Consider the following 20,917-nt stretch of genomic DNA (forward strand, 5'->3'; position numbering starts at 1 on the left):
CAGTCCCTCAGCAGCCCACATCAGTCCAACCTTCATCAGTCCAACCCACACCAGTCCAGCAATTATTAGAGGAGCAGGATGATGAAGATCATTCTGATGATAACTATGTACATTATTAGTTTCATTTTCTTATTACTTGTTATAGAAACATTTGGATATTAGAACATTTGGAGGTTAGATAATTTCGATGTTAGATGAACTTGGTGACTTTGAATGTTAGAACATCATTAAGATTGATTGTTTTATGTTTTAACTATAAACACATCTGCTATGGATTAATGGATATTTTATAGATTACTGTATGTTCTATGGATATTGATCAATGATTGCATCTTTCAGATGCACATTATGTAGGTTTGTATGTGCTTGAAAACTGTTTAGCAGGTCTGTTTGTGATTGAAACTGTTATGCAGGTATATTATATGTTGTTGGTTCCGCCAGAACACAATTGTCCCTTACCTTTCACTTCAAATTACCGAAGGCTTTTGCCCTTCGGAAATTACCGAAGGCTTCCGCCCTTCGGAAATTACCGAAGGCTTTAGCCCTTCGGAAATTACCGAAGGCTTTTGCCCTTCGGAAATTACCGAGGGCTTTTGCCCTTCGGAAATTACCGAGGGCTTTTGCCCTTCGGTAATTACCGAAGGCTTTTGGCCCTCGGTAATTACCGAAGGTCGAAAGCCCTCGGTAAATGTTAACGACAAGGGATTTACCGAGGGCTCTGTGGCCGTCGATAAGCCTTCGGTAATTACCTTCTACCGACGGTTTTTGGCTGTTTCCGAGGACTTCTAGCCTTCGGTAATGCCCTTCTTTTTTGTAGTGTGAAGCTTTCTAAACACACGTGAAAAAGAAAAGACTGAATCATAATATTTCTCTCTCGCAGTATACTGCTCTTGTTTACTCTCCCTTTGTTACTATTATCTGATATCAGAAAACCTATAATGAATGCTTATGTCCTCAAAACGTTTTATGTTCTTCTCTTGGTTTCTTTTCTTGACTCGGGAATTACTATGATATTGAATAACTCAAGTGAAGCAAAGTGCATAGAGAGGGAGAGACAAGCACTCCTCAGCTTCAAACAAGGCCTCATATATGACTTTGGCATACTCTCCACTTGGACCATCCATCACAATAATACTGATTGCTGCAAATGGAAACGCATTCACTCCAACCATCAAACTGGTCATGTACAACTGCTTGATCTTCATGGAAACTTCGACCATACACCGTATTTGAGAGGTGCAATCAATGTCACTTCTTTGATTCACTTGCAATATATTCAACATCTGGACCTCAGCAATTTTTACATGAAATCTAAGGATGCAAAATGGTTGTCAACTCTCCATTCCTTAAGCATTCTTGAGCTGAGTTCAATGCATAGTCTTAGTTCCTCTCACCAGTGGCTACAAAGTATTAGTAAGCTCATTCCAAACTTAACAGAGCTGAGGCTAGTTGACTGTAATCTTTTCGATAATGATATTCAATCTTTGTTCCTTTCTCATTCCTCTAACTTTTCCACTTCTCTTACCGTTCTAGATCTATCTTCCAACATCTTGACATCATCAACACTTCAACTCTTGTTTAACTTTGGCCTTCATCTTCGAGAACTGTATCTTTCTCACAATAATATAGCCTTATCACCTTCTCCATGTCTAAATTTTCCATCTCTTAAGATCCTCGACCTCTCTTACAGTAATCTTGAGTCATCAATGTTTCTGGTTAATTTGAATATTAGCTCCAAACTACAAAAGCTTCACCTTGTAAACTGCAGTATTATAGATAGAACTTTCCTGGTTTCTTCTACAATGAATGCTTTTTCTTCTCTTTTATACCTTGATCTCTCCGATAACTTATTAAAAGCATGCTCTGTATTTCACTGGCTTTCTAACTTCACTACCAATCTTCGCACCCTTTACCTTGGTTATAATTTGTTGGAAGGTCCCATTCCAAATGAATTTGGGAAAGCGATGAACTCTCTTGAATATCTTTTTCTCTCAAATAACAAACTACAAGGCAAGATTCCTTCTTTCTTTGGTATCATTTGCAGATTACAGAGATTAGACCTTTCAAATAATAAGTTGAATGGCAAATTTTCGAGCTTCATTCGTAATTCTTCAAGATGCAGCAGACACATAATTCGGCAATTGAGCTTATCTTATAACAAAATTACTGGCAAGATACCCGAGAGCATCAAACTGCTATCTGAGTTGGAGATTTTATCATTGGAGGGGAATTCTTTAGAGGGTGATGTCACTGAATCTCATATCTCTAATTTTTCCAAATTATATTTCATATCCTTGTCACACAACTCATTGTCTCTAAAATTTCTGTCTAGTTGGATTCCCCCATTTCAATTAAGTTATTTGGGTATAGCATCTTGCAAGCTAGGTCCGAGTTTTCCTGGTTGGCTCCAGACTCAAAATTCCTTAATCCAAGTAGATATATCTGGTAATGGAATAAATGATTTTGTGCCAGAATGGTTTTGGAACAAGTTGCAAATTATGTACGAGTTGAATATGTCTCACAATAATCTCACTGATTCAATTCCTGACATGAAATTACAGCTTCCTTTAAAACCATCTATAAATTTAAATTCAAATAATTTTGAGGGAAAAGTGCCATCGTTTTTTCTACAAGCTTCCGAGCTCTTACTCTCTGCAAATAAGTTTTCAGATTTCTCGTGTGGAAACGTCACAGCTGCATTGGCGACTTTAGATTTATCAGATAATCAAATAAAGGGGCAACTTCCAGATTGTTGGATATCGGTTGACCAATTATTGTTTCTTGATTTAAGCAACAATGAATTGTCAGGGAACATTCCTATCTCCATGGGCTCCCTCGTCAAATTCGAAGCTTTAGTTTTACGAAATAATAGTTTAATGGGTGAATTGCCTTCCTCGCTGAAGAATTGCAACCATTTAATTATGTTGGATGTGAGTGAGAATATGTTGTCTGGATCAATACCACCATGGATTGGAGAAAGCATGCAACAATTGCAAATCTTGATCATGCGAGAGAATCACTTATCTGGAAATCTTCCCCTTCATCTATGTTATTTAAAGCGTATTCAATTATTGGATCTTTCTAAGAATAAATTGTCAAAAGGAATTCCAGCTTGCTTCAATAATTTTACTGCATTTTCTGAAAAGAGCATCAACAGAACTGAAGCAGAACGTCGTGTTCATTGGTATAATGGAACCTACTATGAAATTTATAATTTTTTTGGTGGCAATGATTATAACTTTCATATAACGTGGATGTGGAAAGGCGTGGAACGCAGCTTCACACGTCCTGAATTGTTTCTTCAGAGCATTGATCTCTCATGTAACAATTTAATAGGTGAAATGCCGAAAGAGATTACATACATGCTCGGTCTAGTTTCTTTGAATTTATCAAAAAACAATTTGAGTGGAGAAATTCCTTTTGAGATAGGAAAGTTAAGTTCACTTGAATCGCTCGACTTGTCAAGAAATAAATTCTATGGGAGAATTCCTTCGTCTCTTTCTGAAATGGATTTTCTCCAAAAATTAGACTTGTCACACAACTCTCTTTCGGGAAGAATCCCATTGGGAAGACACTTGGATACATTTGATGCCTCTTGTTTTGAAGGAAATACTGATCTTTGTGGGAAACCACTTGAAAAAAGTTGTCATGAAGATGAGACAGTGATAAAGTCTAAAGGAGGAGACGTCCATGATGAAGATGATAATTCGGTTTTCTATGGAGCATTATACATGAGCTTGGGACTAGGATTCTTCACAGGCTTTTGGGGGTTATTAGGGTCATTACTACTTTTGCAACCATGGAGAATTGCTTACTTGACTTTATTGAATAGACTGATACATTATTTACTTGAAATGGTTGTATTGAATATAGCATAGTGCCAAAGATGACTTAGACTAATAGGTACATAATTCTACTAACTTCTTTCTTTGAATTTTATAATACTTATTTCTCTCTTCAGTTAAGTAAATCAGTAACTATGTTTATATTTGTTTCTGCTGAATGGGACCGGGGAAAACTCTTGCTGCCTCCGTCCAGAAACACTCCTCCTCGTCCGATCGATCTTTCTCCCTTCGCTCTCTTCGCGCTTGTTTTCCACACAAATGGATTGACCTGCAGCAAACACTTCGACGCTCAAGTCAGAATGGGCTTTTGCAAGTCTATATAATTATCAAAGAACAGAGAGTTTACCTTCTCCTTTGACTGCTATTTATATGATTTCAGAGAATATTACCCATTAATTTACCTTTTAATGGCTTTCAATGCGCATCTTAAATGCTCGACAATGACCGTTACCTCTTTAACTACACATTCATGAGCCTTCAACTGCTGTCTCCAGTCCACAACTTTAGATATCTGCCCGACCAGACATATTGCGCTTAAGAGATCCGATCGGACATATCAGGCTGAGACACCCGATCGGACATATTAGCCTTGCTTCTACCCGCTCGGCACTGTCTAAACCTTCCCGATCGGTTGCCCGCCCTCGGTAGTAACACAAGTCCCCCAAGCCCTAGCAAAAATACCTTTTCGCGTAGGGTTTGAAGTGATCTCCGCTCGGCCCTCTTTCTCTGTCTAAATCCTGCTCTGGCGAAGAACGTAAAGTCATGATTGCAATTTTTAGGCGGGAAACGCAGAAAACAAAGCGTCAGATCGCCTGATCCATCAGATCTTTCTGTATCTGAAACGTCAAGTCACTTGGACCGTCAGATCTTTTGGCGGTCGACGCTTCGAATGTTCCCTTGAGTCAATCCATATCTCTATATAAATACCCATATTTTTACCCTAATTTTGTTATCAGTTTCCTCGCCGTCGCCATCATCTTCTTCCTCTCTGCCTCCATTGTCCTTCTCGTTCTCCACTCCTCAGGTAACCATGTCTTCTGACTTCTCCGGCGATGAGGGTAGGGAGTACGCTGACGATGACATCGCCAGTCCATCTTCATCCTTGGTTGCCATTACCGGAACCGGCGCTAGGGCCTCGCCTTCAAGGAATTCCTCTGATCTCTTGGTTGACAGCGATGCTCCTGAAGAAGTTGCCATCCATGTGGACTCCACCGGTGCTTGGGATGGGAAGCTTCGAGCTTGGCCAACTATCCCCGGCTACGACTGGGTGCCTAATGAAGTTAGGCAAATTTCCTCTTCCTTTCACCATCATCAACCCTTCCGGGATTTAATCAGCCACATTTCTCTAGTGAAGGCCGCTGCCGACGCTAGGCATTTCAAACTGACCATCTGCCAAATGACCGAGCGTGTTTGCCACGATCGGGGTAACTACCCCACCGACTTCTTCTACGTTTATTCCACCATGTTCAAAGACTTGAAGGTTCTTCTCCCCTTCTCTGACTTCCAAATGGGTGTACTGAGAACGCTCAACGTGGCTCCTACACAGCTTCACTCGAACGTTTGGGCCTTCATGCAAGCGTTCTCCGCCATCTGCTCCGGTTTAGCTCTTAAACCGATGCCCGCAGCCTTCCTTTACTTCTTTCATGTACAGCCTCACCCGTCCAAACCTTGGGTTTTCCTTCGGACGGTCGGGAACAAGCACCTGCTATCCCTTTACAACAGCTCCTACAAAGACTTTAAAGGGCACTTCTTTAAAGTCATGTCCACGGAAACTGGATACCGGAGCTTTTGCTCCCCGACCAAGGAGGCCAAGTTTCCTTTCTACTGGACCCGAGATCCCCGGAAGGTCCTTTCCTGGCCTAAGCCCCAAATGACTCCCGGGGACCTGGACTTGATAAACCAACTCTGTCAGCTACCCCTTAAGTCCTCCTGCCGTGTTCTGATCGGTTTCTTAGGCAACAAGAACCTTCCCTCTAATGTGTTCGGTAAGCTATTTTTGACCGCCTTTTGTTGGGCAGCCATTTGGAACTTATCTGAATTTTCTTTCGCCTTGCAGATTATCTGTCCAAGATGGATCCATCCAAGAACAGCACCTTCGCCCGCCTGTTCGCTCAGAGAGGGGGCGACGTAAGGAAACCGGGCGGGGGCTCGTCCCATGCCCCATCCACTGTCGTTGCACCTGCACCTTCCCATCCAATCCAGCAGACTTCCGTTCCTCCACCTCCGGTTGAGGTTGTTCCCGATCAGGCTACCCCGATCGAGTCCAACCTAAAGAAGAAGGGGAAACGAAAAGCCGCTCGGGAAGCATCGGCTGAATCCAAACATGCTAAGAGCCGTCTGCCCGACGGGCCTCCTCTCCCCAGTCTGCTGAGTCCAAACTCATGGGTGGCAAAGCGCATCCATTTTGACCTCTTTGTTGAGGAAAAAGCCCTAGTCAGTGGGGTGACCGAGGAAGAGGCCTCCAACATGGCTTTAGAGCTGACCGCGCGATTGGCCATGTGCTTGGCCTATGCTGCTCAGCAGAGAGCTTCCGCTTCCACAGAGCTTCAAGCCCTTCAAGCGAAGTTCGATGCCACCTTTAAGGCCAACCAGGATCTGACTCTTCGCCTGGCCGAGACTGAGCGAATAGCGGAAGAGGACAAGAACAAAGCCAGTACTCTGTTGGCCGAGGCGCGTGCTACTTAGCGCCATATGCAACGGTCTTTGGACGATGGTAAACTTGACCTCCAAATGGCAACCTCTTCCAACGCAACTTTGACGGCCGAGCGGGATTCTCTCCGCGATCAGGTAACAAAGTTGGAGGCAGAAATCAAGTTGCTGGGTGATGAAGTGGTAAACGAGCATGTGCTCGGTTTTGACAAGGCCCTCGCCCAATGCAACCTCCTTTTTCAAGTGCCTACCGACGATCCCCGCCTTGACGTGAGCATGATGGTGGTGGATAACAAACTAGTTCCAATCTACATTCCCCCATCTTCTCCTCCGGCGGCCAAAAATGTCGACGCTGTCGTCGAAGTGGTTGGAGAGACCGGCGAAGCTAAAGGCCAATCCTAAGTGTTTAGACCTAGGACTTTACCGCTTTCGAACTTTACTTGTAACAAATTTTTGAAGTTAATGAAAATACAAGGTCCTTTTGTCATTTTGCCTTCTCCATGTCTATTGCACTTTCCTGTTTTACTTATCTTCTCGCGCATAGCCCTTTCGTTTCGTGCTTGGTTTGCCTCGTAAGAGTTCCGCTCGGTTTAGGTCTTAGGAGCTCTCTAGAAGCGTGCCCTAAGACCAAGGTGAGAGTTCACAAAAGAAATCTGCCTCACCCGCTCGGTTTAGGTCTTAAGAGCTCTTTAGAAGCGTGCCCTAAGACCAAGGTGAGAGTTCACGAAAGAAATCTGCCTCACCCACTCGGTTTAAGTCTTAGGAGCTCTCTAGAAGCGTGCCCTAAGACCAAGGTGAGAGTTCACAAAAGAAATCTGCCCACCCGCTCGGTTTAGGTCTTAGGAGCTCTCTAGAAGCGTGCCCTAAGACCAAGGTGAGAGTTCACAAAAGAAATTTGTCTCACCCACTCGGTTTAGGTCTTAGGAGCTCTCTAGAAGCGTGTTCTAAGACCAAGGTGAGAGTTCACAAAAGAAATCTGCCTCACCCGCTCGGCTGTTAAGACATGATGAAAATTTCATGAAACATAATATTATTGATATGAAATAAGTACACAGCTCTTAACTGAAGTAAAATTTTAAGTGGGATGCATTCCACGTATTAGGTATAGCCTTTCCCGTCAGGTGCTCCAAGCGGTACGCCCCATTTTGTAAGCTTTCCACCACTCTGAAGGGGCCTTCCCAATTCGCGGCTAATTTTCCCACCGATCGGTTTCGTCGGGCCTCAGCCGTTTTTCTCCACACAAGATCTCCTTCAACAAATTGTCGCGGCCTGACCTTGGTGTTGTAACGCCTCGCCAGCAGTCTCTTCTTAGCCTCCGCTCGGATCATTGCTACCTCTCTTCGTTCATCTAGGGTATCTAGCTCCACACGCAGCTCGTCATTATTATCCTGCAAACTTTGCACTTCCCTTCGTATGGTAGGTTCCCCCACTTCGATTGGCAACATTGCGTCCATTCCATATGTTAGGTTGAACGGGGTTTCCCCAGTTGTACCGTGCGGCGTGCAGCGATACCCCCACAAGACTTCCTAAAGTTGCTCCACCCAAACTCCCTTAGCATCTCCCAGCTTTTTTTTCAACTCGGAGACGATTACCTTATTGACCGCTTCCACTTGGCCGTTCGTTTGGGGATGCTCTACCGAGTTCATGACATGCTTAATTCCCAGCTTTTTGTAGAATTCTCCTAAGCCTTTATCAATGAACTGTCGCCCGTTGTCCATAACTATGACTTTGGGAATTCCAAATCTCTAGATGAGCGTCCATACGAACTTTTGAACCCTCGCGGCCGTGATCGTTGCGAGCGGTTCTGTCTCCGCCCACTTAGTGAAATAATCAACTGCCACTAGTAGGAATTTCTTTTGCGCTCGGCCCACCGGAAAGGGTCCTACAATATCTACTCCCCACTACGCGAACGGCCACGGTGACATCAAACTGTGCAACTCGACTTGGGAAGATTGAGATTCTTGCCATGCTCCTAACACTTCAAACATTTCTGCACAAATTCTTTGCAGTCCCTCTCCACCGTCGGCCAGAAATAGCCCGCTCTTATAACCTTGACACGCAGAGCTCGCTGCCCTGTATGCATTCCACACGCCCCCTCGTGCAGCTCCCTCATCACATACTCGGCTTCGTCAGAAGATACAAATTTCAATAAGGGTGAGGAGAAGCCTCTCTTATACAGATCCTCTCCTATCAACAAATACCGAGCGGCCTTCTTTCCCTCAGCTACCACTACAAGAATGATTGAGATTACCGACGGTCATAATTCGTCGGTAATGTATAAAATTCGTCGGCTTACCGACGGCCAACATCCCATCGGTAAAAACGTTGTCGGAAAACTTTACCGACGGATCTTTCATCCGTCAGTAATTACCGAAGGCTTTTGGCCGTCGGTAAAGCCTTCGGTAATTACCGAAGGATATAGGCCTTCGGTAAATCCGTCGGTAAATGTCGCGGCCTGGTTCATCTTCTTCCTCTTCCTTCGTCGTTGTGTCAATTTTTATTTTCATTTCCATGAACTCCGCCACCAAAACGGCATCACGCGAATAACCATAGGGAATCATGGAGAGTTGAGCTCGCCGGAAAAGTTTAGGACCGGTGATGTTGTGTCATTTTATCACAGAGAGTTGAGCTCGCCGGAAAAATTTAGGACCGGTGATGTTGTGTCATTTTATCATGCAGAGTTGAGATCGCCGGAAAAGTTTAGCACCGGTGATGTTGCACAAATAAACTCTACAACAGCCCACCAAAAAACTTGAGCTTGCTGGAAAAGTGGAGCTCACCGGAAAAGTGGAGCTCGCCTGAAAAGTTGAGAGCATCCCGTGATGGTGGAGACTATCCTGCGATGGTGGAGAGCAACCCGCAATGGTAGAGAGCTGAAGCCACAAGACGGTAAGGAGAAATGAGTAGTGGTGGTGTGAAACGGAGTTGGTAAAGAAAATGAGGAGAAATAAGCTTCTGTCCACAAATATTGACACTAGAGCCAGAATTTGGGCGGGAAAATTCCCGCTTTTTTTATCGACGGCCAAAAGCCTTCGGTAAATCCGTCGGTAATGTGTATGTCAGTTACCGACGGATTTACCGAAGGCTTTTGGTCGTTAGTAAGTAAAATTCAGAATCCGTCGGTAATGCCGTCGGTAATGAAAATTTACCGACGGAAATGTATCCGTCGGTAAAAATCCTTCGGTAATATTAATAATTTTTGTAGTGATAACAAGTACAAACTGTCAGATTTAGTTAAAAGAATAATATGTCCAAGATTTTAGTACTTAGTCGAGACTCATAATTCACAACAAACTACACTTAAATCCACTTGTTAAAGTTTAGAGCTTCTTTATAGATCTAACACGTAGTAATAAGCTACCTTATTAGGTACATGTTTTTGCCACTGGATGCCTCAAACAGATGTCATAGACCTCCAAAAACCAACTCAAACATCACCAAACAGATTTATCATACTGCACCAGAATTTAGCAAACCAATTTCTTTGAATTTTGATAACTTAGAAGTCAAGAATGAGGAATTCAAATGGAACAGGGATGGAATAACAACAATCACTCAAAAGGAACTTAATAAAGTCTCTTGAACAGATTAAGAAAGCAAGAAAAATCGAAATCACAGATCAAAATTTATTCTAGACGCAAACTGTTTGATATTTTTAAAGGTGTTTGATGAAATGCCCCAAAGAATTTTAGATTTTGAGTTTTTGATTTTCAGGGCCTCTAATAAGGATTTCAAGGTTCTATATGCTTTCTATCACTTGATTATACTTCTTTTGATCATTTAATTTCATTTTCAAACATTGAACCAACTTTTACCAATCTAGAATTGAATTTGGGCAAAGAAGATAATCAAACAATAGCTGGAAAATAAATTCTACACTAGAGAAAGTCCCTAGTTTGGTGGTTTGATAGCAAAAAACGTACAAAAGTGATTTAAACACACAACTGAATGTTCAACACTCATTTCTCCTCTCATTTCTCTCTATCTCAGTCTAATACTTCTTCCTGTCGTTGCTTTCCACCGTCACTGCTCTCCACCGCCGCTACCCTCCACCGCCGCTGCCCTCCACCACCGCTGCCTTCCACCACCACTGCTCTCCACCATCGCTGCTCTCCACCACCGCTGCTTTCCACCGTTGCTCTCCATCGCCGTTGCTCTCCAACGTCGCTGCCCTTCCGCCGCTGCCCTCCCGCCGTTGCCCTCCACCACCGCTGTCCTCTACCACCATTCTCTCCACCACCGCTGCCCTCTGCCACCATTCTCTCCACCACATTTTTACGATTAGGAACATTTCTCTTACAAATCTGAGAATTACAGAAAAACTCTCCATGATTCCCTATTATTTTAACTATTGAAAATAAATTGGTTGTTTGATACTTTGGAAACTAGTTTGTTACTCGCGTGATGCCGTTTTGGTGGTGGAGTTAGTGTAAATGAAAAAACAAATTGACACAGCGACGAAGGAAGAGGAAGAAGATGAACCAGGTCGCGACATTTACCGACGGATTTACCGAAGGCCTAGATCCTTCGGTAATTACCGAAGGCTTTACCGACGGCCAAAAGCCTTCGGTAAAGTTTACCGACAACGTTTTTACCGACGGTATGTTGGCCGTCGGTAAGCCGTCGGTAAATGCTAATTACCGATGGATTTTATACATTACCGACGACTTATGACCGTCGGTAATCTCAATCATTCTTGTAGTGTATTCCTTTCTGGATATTATTAGCTAATGCTTAAATTGTCACTATGCTTATTAAATTAATTGAATGAAGTCTAATGAATAAACCTAAATACACTTCTATTTGATGTGTTAGGGTGAGTTTTTAAAGGAGTTATAATTGTTGCCAGAAGGGGACGAAGAGAGTTTACAGAGAAGACTTGAGCAGGAAAGGAAAGCAAAGGCGAAGGTATGGTGACCTAAACTGAAATTGCATGATTATATGTGCTATGTCCTATTATTTTCATTCTTGTTTCATGAAATTTATCTTGTTCTAAAATGTTGTGAATGTTGAGTTTGAATGTTAAGTTATGTTGATTGGAGTTTTATGCTATTGTAAACATTGAGGTTTTTCAAACCTTGTTGTGAATGGTTTGAAACTGATTGTCAAATATGTAAGAGGTTTGTTTTGGTACTTTCATTTGTGAATGATGAATTTGAAAAAATAAAGCATGTACAATGGCCTCTTCCATTGGTTCTAATCAGTCAAAATTAGCAAAGAGACATCTTACTAGGGATGGCAAAAAAACCTGCGCCCGCTGATATTCGCGAATAAAACCCGCGACGGATAGTTACTATCAGCGAATATTTATTTACCCGCGGGTAACGGGTAGCGGGTATTTTAATACCTGCTTCTAAACGGGTCGGATGCGGATACCCGTTACCTAAAACAAATAATAAAAAATTAATTAATATTTTTTTAAAACAAAATTATTACCCTTAAAAAAAGGAAATTTTAATAACAGTGACTTAGGATTCCTTTCAATTACCTTGTTTTAAAAGAAAAAAAGAAAAATAGGTTACATTACTTTTAACCTAACCCTAATAGAGATATCAGACATATACATAGAATCCCATTAGAAAATTCTCTCTTAACAGAGGACTCTTTTCTTCTTCCTTTTGGTTCAGCTTGCGCAGGGAGTAGGCTCCATTCCCTCTTCCTCTCGCTCTCTCTCTTGGTTCTAATTGGGGTTTTGTTCTGATTTGGGATTTGAAATTAGGATTTTATTTGTTCTCTGATTTTGGGGGTTTCTTTTGTATGTTTTGATTCACGTTTTGAGAGTTTGTTTATTGATTTCTTCCCTGTTGATTGGTGACGCGATTTTCGGGTTAGGATTCGATTGAGTGTTTTGAGTTTTTTTGGATTTTAGTTCGTTGATGCATATTGGATTTTTGAAGACCTTGTGGTTATCGTGGTTTGGAGATTTCTGTGATTGCATTCGTTTTCAGAATTTGGATTTCGGGTTCCTTTTTGCGTTCTCTTGGAAACTCTTTATCTCTCTGTTTCATACATTAATAGGTATTTGTGGGTTAATCCTGTGACTAAATTAAGACTTCAGTTACTGGGTCTTTCTTCCTCGTATCTTTTTTTATTCAAAAGTTGTTCAAAAATTAACTTGTTTAAAAATTACATTGTGTCTTTTTAATATGTAACAAATATATTAAATTGTTCTCTTTAACTTGTAATTTAATTTAAACCTTATTTAAAAATTCACAAAATATATTTTTTAAATATTTGTGGGTTGGAAACGGGTATCCGTGGGTTGAAAAGAGTTTGCGAATTTTTTTTGCTGATATCCAACGGGTAGCGGGTCGGGTTGCAAGTAAAGTTTTTTGCATGCGGGTCGGGTTGTGGGTAGGCACTATCCGTGCCAGACCCGACCCGTTGTCATCCCTACATCTTACCATGTTTGTAAGATCATAGAATGTATAGGTTTAGATTACCCTTTTCAATTTAGTAATGTCTTCTACATCAAAGCAACTTGACTAGCATAAAAGCAATTTGCCTTCAACAACTTATATGAATTTTGTTCCACTTCCCAAGTTTCTTCTACGTGAAAGAAACTTGACTAGCATAAATTTCACTACTTGTACATTGCAAGGAGTGTTTCCAAATTGGTTGTTTGAAAACAACACAAAAGAAGCTTTAGGTTTAGATGACCCTTTGGCTTGTAGCTTTGGCTAACAAGACACAGTCACCTATTTAGCTATCCTAATTTAAAGCAAGAAAGTTGCCAAGATTTGAAAGAGCACCAAAGACTCTTCCAAATACTTGGACTTTTTAAAAGATCTTTTACAACTTAAAATGAAACTAAAAGAAATCTAGCCTATCAAAAATCAGATTACACAAAAAAAATTCAAAGAAAACAAAAGCTATGGTACTGCTCCAATTGGACTTCACAACACCATTGAAATCAGCCAAAACAATCACCGAACAGATTAGTTAACTGCACCAGATTTTCCACCAGAAATTGGTTTTAAAATTGACACTTAGGAAGCCAAAGATCTTTAAAGCAATGAAAAAGGGTGTAGAAATGAAGGAGGCACACAATAAGATCCTAGGAATGGTTCTAGAACAGATTAAGAAAGCAAGAAAATTGAAATGCAGATTGAAACCAGGTCTTTTTGAAACTGTTTGATGAAAATCAGAAACTGTTTGATGAAATGTCTCAATGAAAATCAGTTTTGGTGTTTTGATTTTTGATTGCTCTAAACTGGATTGCACGGTTCTAAAACCTTTTTAACACCTTGCATTAATTTTTTTGATCATTTATTTTCACTTCAAAGCACTGAACCAGGTCTTGCTACAATCCAAATTGCATTTGCATGACAAAATAGCAAATCAGTTTCTATTTTTCAACTCTGCACCAAAAGAATTGACCCAAGATTGGTAGTTTTAAAAGTGAATTCGTGCACAAGTGATTCTAACACTCTGGTAATACATTTAACAACTTTAATTCATCAATTTAAACTTATTTGAACTCTAATTGGGTTCAAAACCAAACTTTATAGCAGATTCACCCTTACTTCCCAATTTCACTCAAAATTGAGGTTTGGATATGCCATTTTGCACATAGTTGAATCTGGCTTCAATTTGAATGTTCTAACAAGTTTAAAACAACATTTAGGACTTGTTTAAACTGCCAAATAACACATAGTCACATTAGCACAAAAATTGACACCTAATAACCCATATTATGCAAAATTTGCATTTACAACACCACCAAAATCAACTCTGCATGAATCAAGGACTGGAACAGTGATCAAATTGACTTAAGGAAGTGTCATTGCACATAAGTAAACTAGAATTACAATTCTTTTAGCATGAACAAACTGAAATAGTGAAAGTCACCTCTTTTTCTATCCTTTTTAGCTCATTTGGTTTCCTTGGCTTGTCATGCTTAATATCCTAAAGTACACTAATTTTAACTAATGTTAATATTCTAATAAGTCTAAAGTAGTTAAATGAAGGTAGGAAACTACTCATAAGCAAACAAGTACCTAAAACTCAAAGTTTGAGTAGTTTCAACCTAAAGACAAATTGACAATTAACCTAAAGAAGATAACTTTAAGTAATGTTAATATCCTAACAAGTCTAAAGTAGTGAAATGATGCTAGGAAAGTGGTTAAAAGCAAAGTATTGTTTTTCTTTATTTGTAACCATTTCAATGCAGTAATGACAAGAGAAAGCTCATCACGTCCTGATAAAGAAAAGGTGGTAGCAAGGCCTAAAACGAGGCAATGACAAGCACCACAACATGTACTTAGGGTGCCTGCTACACTACCTACCATTGTTGCCCCCAGTCCATTGTCTGTGGGACCATTGTAAGATCCTTGAAAAATATTTGTAAGTTAAATACTAGATAAAAAAAAAAAAAAAATGAATAGTAAATTGTGAATAGTAAAAGGTGAATAGTAAAAAGTGAATAGTAAAACAAAAAAAAAAATAAAATAAAATAAATAAATATTTTTGGAAAGGATAAGTGTTACACGTAGCTTTGAGATCAGAATTCACCAATTTGCAAATAAAAAATTATTTTTGTAATAGTAAAATGAATAAAAAAATGAATAGTAAAAATGAATAGTAAAAATGAATAGTAAATTTTTTTACTATAAATAGCCAAGGGGGGAGGCTGGAAATTTACACCAAAATTCTAGAGAAATTGTGAGAGAAGAGAGTTGGAGTAAATTATAGTTGAAGAGGGGAAATTCTGGAAGTTTCCGGAGAACGGTTTGAGAAGAGGAAACTAAGTCTGGAATAGAGGTAAGGGGAGCCAACTTTGAGTATTTCCTTTTGTATTATCTTGAGTCTTGGATATGTTATATTTTGCTTTTCTGATCTTATATCTTGAATATGGAGTATTTTGTTTCTGTATGATCTTAAATTTTAAATGAGAGTATGCTTTGTATTGATATCCAAGTGTGATAGTTGTAAAATGTAATGTTGATTATGTTATGCCACTTGTATGTTATTAGTTGTTTATTTTTTTTTTGTATTTTGGAAGGATTAGAAATTGTCTAACCGGCTCTGCCAGATTCAATTTCTTGTTTCCCCAAACATTCTATTGTTTCCCTTATTTAATTTTATTGTATTTTGGAAGGATTAGAAATTGTCTAACCGGCTCTGCCAGATTCAATTTCTTGTTTCCCCAAACTTTCTATTGCTTCAGTTATTTATTTTATTGCACATTTGGAAGGATTAGAAGTTGTCTAACCGGCTCTGCCAGATTCAACTTCTTGTTTCCCCAAACTATTTATTGCTTTACTTATTTATTTTATTGCATTTTTGGAAGGATTAGAAGTTGTCTAACCGGCTCTGCCAGATTCAACTTCTTATTTCCCTAGACATGTATTGTTCTCGTTATTTAATTATATTGTATTTTGGGATGGATTAGAAGTTGTCTAACCGGCTCTGCCAGATTCAACTTCTTGTTTCCCATGAATTTTTATATTAAGATTATTCTTATGATTGTCAAATATTGTATTCTTCTATGACCATTTATAGTAATATCTTATTATGGGTAATTGTTTATAATTATCTTGTATGAATTCTATCATGAATGAGTTTCTTGGCTGAAATTGATCTTGTTGGAAGGTCTGGAGTAAGGATTCTGTAATAACTTGTATATGAGTATTAAATAGATGTAGTGATACTATTTGAGGTTGTTGTAAGACGAAGTAAAAATATTAAAATTTGGCATTTTAGATTTAGAGCATAAGCGAACAAGGTAGATAATTTAAATAAATAAATTGTTAATTATTGAAGGCCTCCCTTTGTTGGTAGGATAGAGGAACCTTAAAAACCTGAGTTGGCACATCCCTGATCATAGAGCAGCCCTGGCCTGGTCCAGTCAGTTGTGACTAGTCATATGTGTTGGCGTCGAAGGTGAGTTTGATGCGTTCAGACATCTGGGTCCTCTCCGGTGACCAATTGGGGTAAAGAAAGATCTCTAATAGGATGAAATTAAAATAAAATAAGTAAATTCGAGATGCATAAATTTAACATGGTAAAAACTTCATATATATTTTATTTATCGTTACATTGAGTTCAGACTTTAATACGTAGTGGCTAAGATATGATGAAATGTTTTGGCTGATCTATGAATCTTTAATTGGTGAAAATATGTTGAGTTATACTCGTTATGGTCAAAAATGAGTTTATAATATGAAGTATGATAGCCGGCGATATGTTTAATTTATTAACACCAAAATAGGTTATTGTCAAATTATGATTAGAGAATGAACATGATTGAGTTATGTGGAGAAGAGGTTATGAATTGTTGATTTGATGAAATGTTGGAGTGGATAAGAGAGTATGAAATGTTGAGGTGATGAAATGTTGGAGTGGATATAAGAAATTATTGCTTATGAAATGATGTTCCCTACGGGAAGTAGTATGTTCGGTTATACCATGAGAGCTTGGTATGAACAAAGTAACACCTGAGGTTAATGAAAGCAGGCAGCAAGTGGTCTGACCATAAGGCTTTGACATAAATATGTGAATCATAAGTTTTATAGAAGCAGGCAGAGAGCGGTCTGACCATAAGGCTTCAGAGAGTAAGACATAGTATACAGGTGAGGCTTAAGGAAGCAGGCAGAGAGCGGTCTGACCATAAGGCTTCGTGAGTAAGCATAGTATAAATTGTAAGGTTTATGAAATTGAGGAAGATGATTTTGATAATGATGAATTAATGACATCGGGGTAATTATATTTGAGTAATTATAGAAATAAATGATTAAACTATTCTTATTACAAGTTTAATGATTGATTTGATATGGTTGGCTTACCCTTATTTGTTTATGCTATGATCATATAACTCATGTTATATGTGATTAGATAATGTTGCAGATGTGGTTGAAAAAGCTTAGAGATGAGAGAGAGGCGGGGAAAACCTTTCATGGATTTTTGTAAAAAGAATAAATTTGTATTGGGAAGATTATGTTGTGTAAAATTTAAAAGTTGAAATGTCAACGGTGAAGACTATATTATTTAAAGTTTGTAAGTTTGGTATTGTACTTTGGAGTAATTGAAATAAAGTTTGATTGTTTATATGAGATATCGAATTAATTTAGTCTCTACTATCAGTAATACCCTTTAAAATATTTGGGTGTTACATTATGGTATCAGAGCAATGGTTTTCGAAAGTATTTTGGGACTATGGGGAGTGAAATTATTATTCCTAGTAAAACTATTAATTGTTATGATGAAAACGACTATTGGAGGAAATTGATATCATATGCTAAATTGTATTGTTATCTTTTTGAAGAAATCATTTAAACTCGACAAAGATGCAGCAACAACAAGTTGATCAAGTACCTCAAAATCATTCTAGCTTGAATGACTTCTTAAGGCATGATCCAACTAAATTTAATGGGGAGGCTACTCCGGATGAGGCTGACTCTTGGCTAAGGCAGAACGAGAAGATTTTTCGGGTAATAACTTGCTCAGAAGAACAAAAATTAACTTATGCATCATTACTTTTGGTGGGGGAGGCTGAATATTGGTGGGAAAGTATGCAACAGTTGATGACGGTTCGTGGTGAGGCTGTGAATTGGGAGAACTTTAAGATAAGGTTCTTGGAAAAATATTTTCCAAACAGTGCAAAATTTGCAAGGGAGGCGGAGTTCCTGACCTTACAACAAAGGAGGTTATCAGTACAAGAGTACGTAGTAAAATTTAATTATCTCTCGAGGTTTTATACTCAGAATATCACAGAAGAATGGAGATGTCGAAAATTCGAGGGAGGACTAAGGCATGAACTGAAGAAGGTACTTATGCCATTGGAAATACAAGAGTTTCCAGCATTGGTAGAGAAAGCCAGAATGATAGAATTATTGGAGTTTGATCCAAGTAGAGTTTCCAGACTTGCCAAGGGAGAATCTTCAATGAAATTCAACAGAAAACCTTATGAAAAACCACAATTATCATATCGAGGAACAGTGAAGTGTTTTGAGTGTGGAGGGGCACATTTCAGACGTGACTGCCCTAAACTTATTGGGGAAAAAGTTGAAGGGAAGAGATGTTTCATCTGCAATGATCCGGGACACTTTGCTAATGTTTGTCCAAAGAAAAAGAAGGTGGGAGAACCACAACAACAAGATTCTGCTGAAGTAAAGCCCCGGGCAACAGGGAGAGTATTCGCAATGTCTGCAGAAGAGGCTACTAAGCCAGGTACATTAATCTTACACACCTGTATGTTGTTAGGAGAATGCGTATATGTTTTGTTTGACTCTGGAGCCACACACTCCTTTATATCCCTAGCATGTTTAGAAAGACTCGGATTACCGATGCTTGATCTAGGGTGTGAATTAGTAGTTTCTACACCAGCATCGGGACCAGTTACGACCAGTTCAGTCTGTGTCGGATGCCCGATCCAAATTGCAGGACGCAAGTTCAAAGTGAACTTGATCTGCTTACCCCTTCAAAATCTAGACATTATTTTGGGAATGGATTGGTTGACTGCCAATCACGTTCTTATTGACTGTGGGAAACAAAAGATAGAGTTTCTAAATTTGAACGATTTAGAACTAAGCTCAACTCGAGTCGTTGCGAAGGATATCAAAGATGGAGCTACCTGCTTTGTGGTGTTAGCTCAGGAGAAAAGAGAGAATATTGAAGAACAAATCATCGGAATACCTGTGGTAGAAGAATATGTTGATGTTTTTCCAGAAGAAGTACCAGGTTTACCACCTAGTCGAGAGATCGATTTCACAATAGATCTAATGCCTGGAGCTGGCCCAGTTTCTATGGCTCCATACAGAATGGCTCCTGCCGAACTAGTAGAGTTGAAAAAGCAAATCGAAGATCTGCTGGAGAAGAAGTTTATCCGTCCAAGTGTGTCTCCATGGGGAGCTCCTGTATTGCTGGTGAAGAAGAAGGATGGAAGTTCAAGGTTGTGCGTGGATTATCGACAGCTGAACAAGGTTACAATAAAGAACAAATATCCTTTGCCAAGAATCGATGATCTATTAGATCAGTTGAGAGGAGCAGAGGTGTTTTCAAAAATTGATCTCAGATCTGGGTACCATCAGATTCTGGTCAAGACGGAAGATGTGCAAAAGACAGCTTTCAGATCTCGCTACGGACACTTTGAGTACGTGGTAATGCCGTTTGGCGTGACGAATGCTCCAGCGATTTTTATGGACTACATGAACAGAATATTTCGGTCATGTTTAGATAAGTTCGTGGTAGTATTTATAGACGATATTCTTATCTATTCTGAGAATAAGGAAAAGCATGCAGAACACTTGAGGGTGGCGTTGGAAATTTTAAGAAAACATCAACTGTATGGGAAACTGTCAAAGTGTGAGTTCTGGATAGAGAAAGTACAATTTTTGGGTCATGTGATTTCTGCTCAAGGAATCTCAGTGGATCCAGCAAAGGTGGAAGCTGTGCTAAAGTGGGAGCGGCCGAAAACTGTAACTGAAGTACGAAGTTTTGTAGGATTAGCCGGTTATTACCGACGTTTTGTTGAAGGGTTTTCCAAGATTGTAGGTCCTCTAACTCAGTTAACTCGTAAAGATCAACCATTTCTGTGGACTGACAAGTGCGAAGCCAGTTTTGAGGATATGAAGCAACGACTAACGTCAACACCAGTATTAATCATTCCAGACTCTAGCAAATCTTTTGAGGTGTACTGCGATGCGTCATATCAAGGATTGGGGTGCGTCCTAATGCAAGGAAGGAGACCTGTAGCTTATGCATCTAGGCAGCTAAAGGCGCATGAGAAGAACTACCCAACGCATGACATAGAACTTGCAGCAGTAGTATTTGCATTAAAGACATGGAGACACTACCTCTATGGGGCAAGTTTCCAAGTTTTTAGTGACCATAAGAGTCTAAAGTATTTGTTCGATCAAAAGGAGCTGAACATGCGACAAAGAAGATGGATGGAATATATGAAGGACTATGATTTCGAGCTTTTATATCACCCAGGAAAAGCCAATGTGGTGGCAGATGCATTGAGTAGGAGACAAGCTCAGATAACAACAATGATGGTGAAGGAATTAGAACTGTTAGAAAAGTTACGTGATATGAACTTGGGGTTGCAGTTAACCCCAGATCATATATGGTGTGGTCATTTAGTAATCACTAGTGACTTCTTAGAACAAGTGAAGGTTGAGCAGTCGATGGATCAAGAGTTGCAGCAAAAGATTAGGTTGTTGGACACCGATCAAGTTAAGGACTTCGTTCTAAGTAAAGATGGCATCCTTCGATTTAAGAACAGAGTGTGTATACCTGCAAAGAGTGAATTAAAACATTTAATTTTAGACGAAGGCCATAAAAGTCGTCTTAGCATACATCCAGGTATGACTAAGATGTATAAAGACCTGAAAGAGTCATTTTGGTGGAATGGAATGAAGAGGGATGTGGCCGAGTTTGTAGCAGCCTGCTTGGTGTGTCAGAAGGCAAAAGTGGAGCAT

The 20,917-nt window shown here is 39.6% G+C and overlaps 1 protein-coding gene across 1 annotated transcript; it reads left to right on the forward strand.

Annotated features, from left to right (window-relative positions):
* Nucleotides 1–938: 938 nt before the first annotated feature.
* LOC108344246 (receptor-like protein EIX2) lies at nucleotides 939–3,878 on the forward strand. Its single transcript, XM_017582709.1, has one exon. The coding sequence runs from the start codon at nucleotides 939–941 to the stop codon at nucleotides 3,876–3,878; it is 2,940 nt and encodes a 979-aa protein (XP_017438198.1).
* The last annotated feature ends 17,039 nt before the right edge of the window (nucleotides 3,879–20,917 follow it).

The sequence above is a fragment of the Vigna angularis genome, chromosome 8 (assembly GCF_016808095.1).
Source record: "Vigna angularis cultivar LongXiaoDou No.4 chromosome 8, ASM1680809v1, whole genome shotgun sequence".
In the NCBI taxonomy this organism is placed as follows: domain Eukaryota; kingdom Viridiplantae; phylum Streptophyta; class Magnoliopsida; order Fabales; family Fabaceae; genus Vigna; species Vigna angularis.

What these genes read in the sequence shown, in the direction of transcription:
- LOC108344246 (XM_017582709.1), top strand. Translation starts at nt 939, where the DNA reads ATGAATGCTTATGTCCTCAAAACGTTTTATGTTCTTCTCTTGGTTTCT.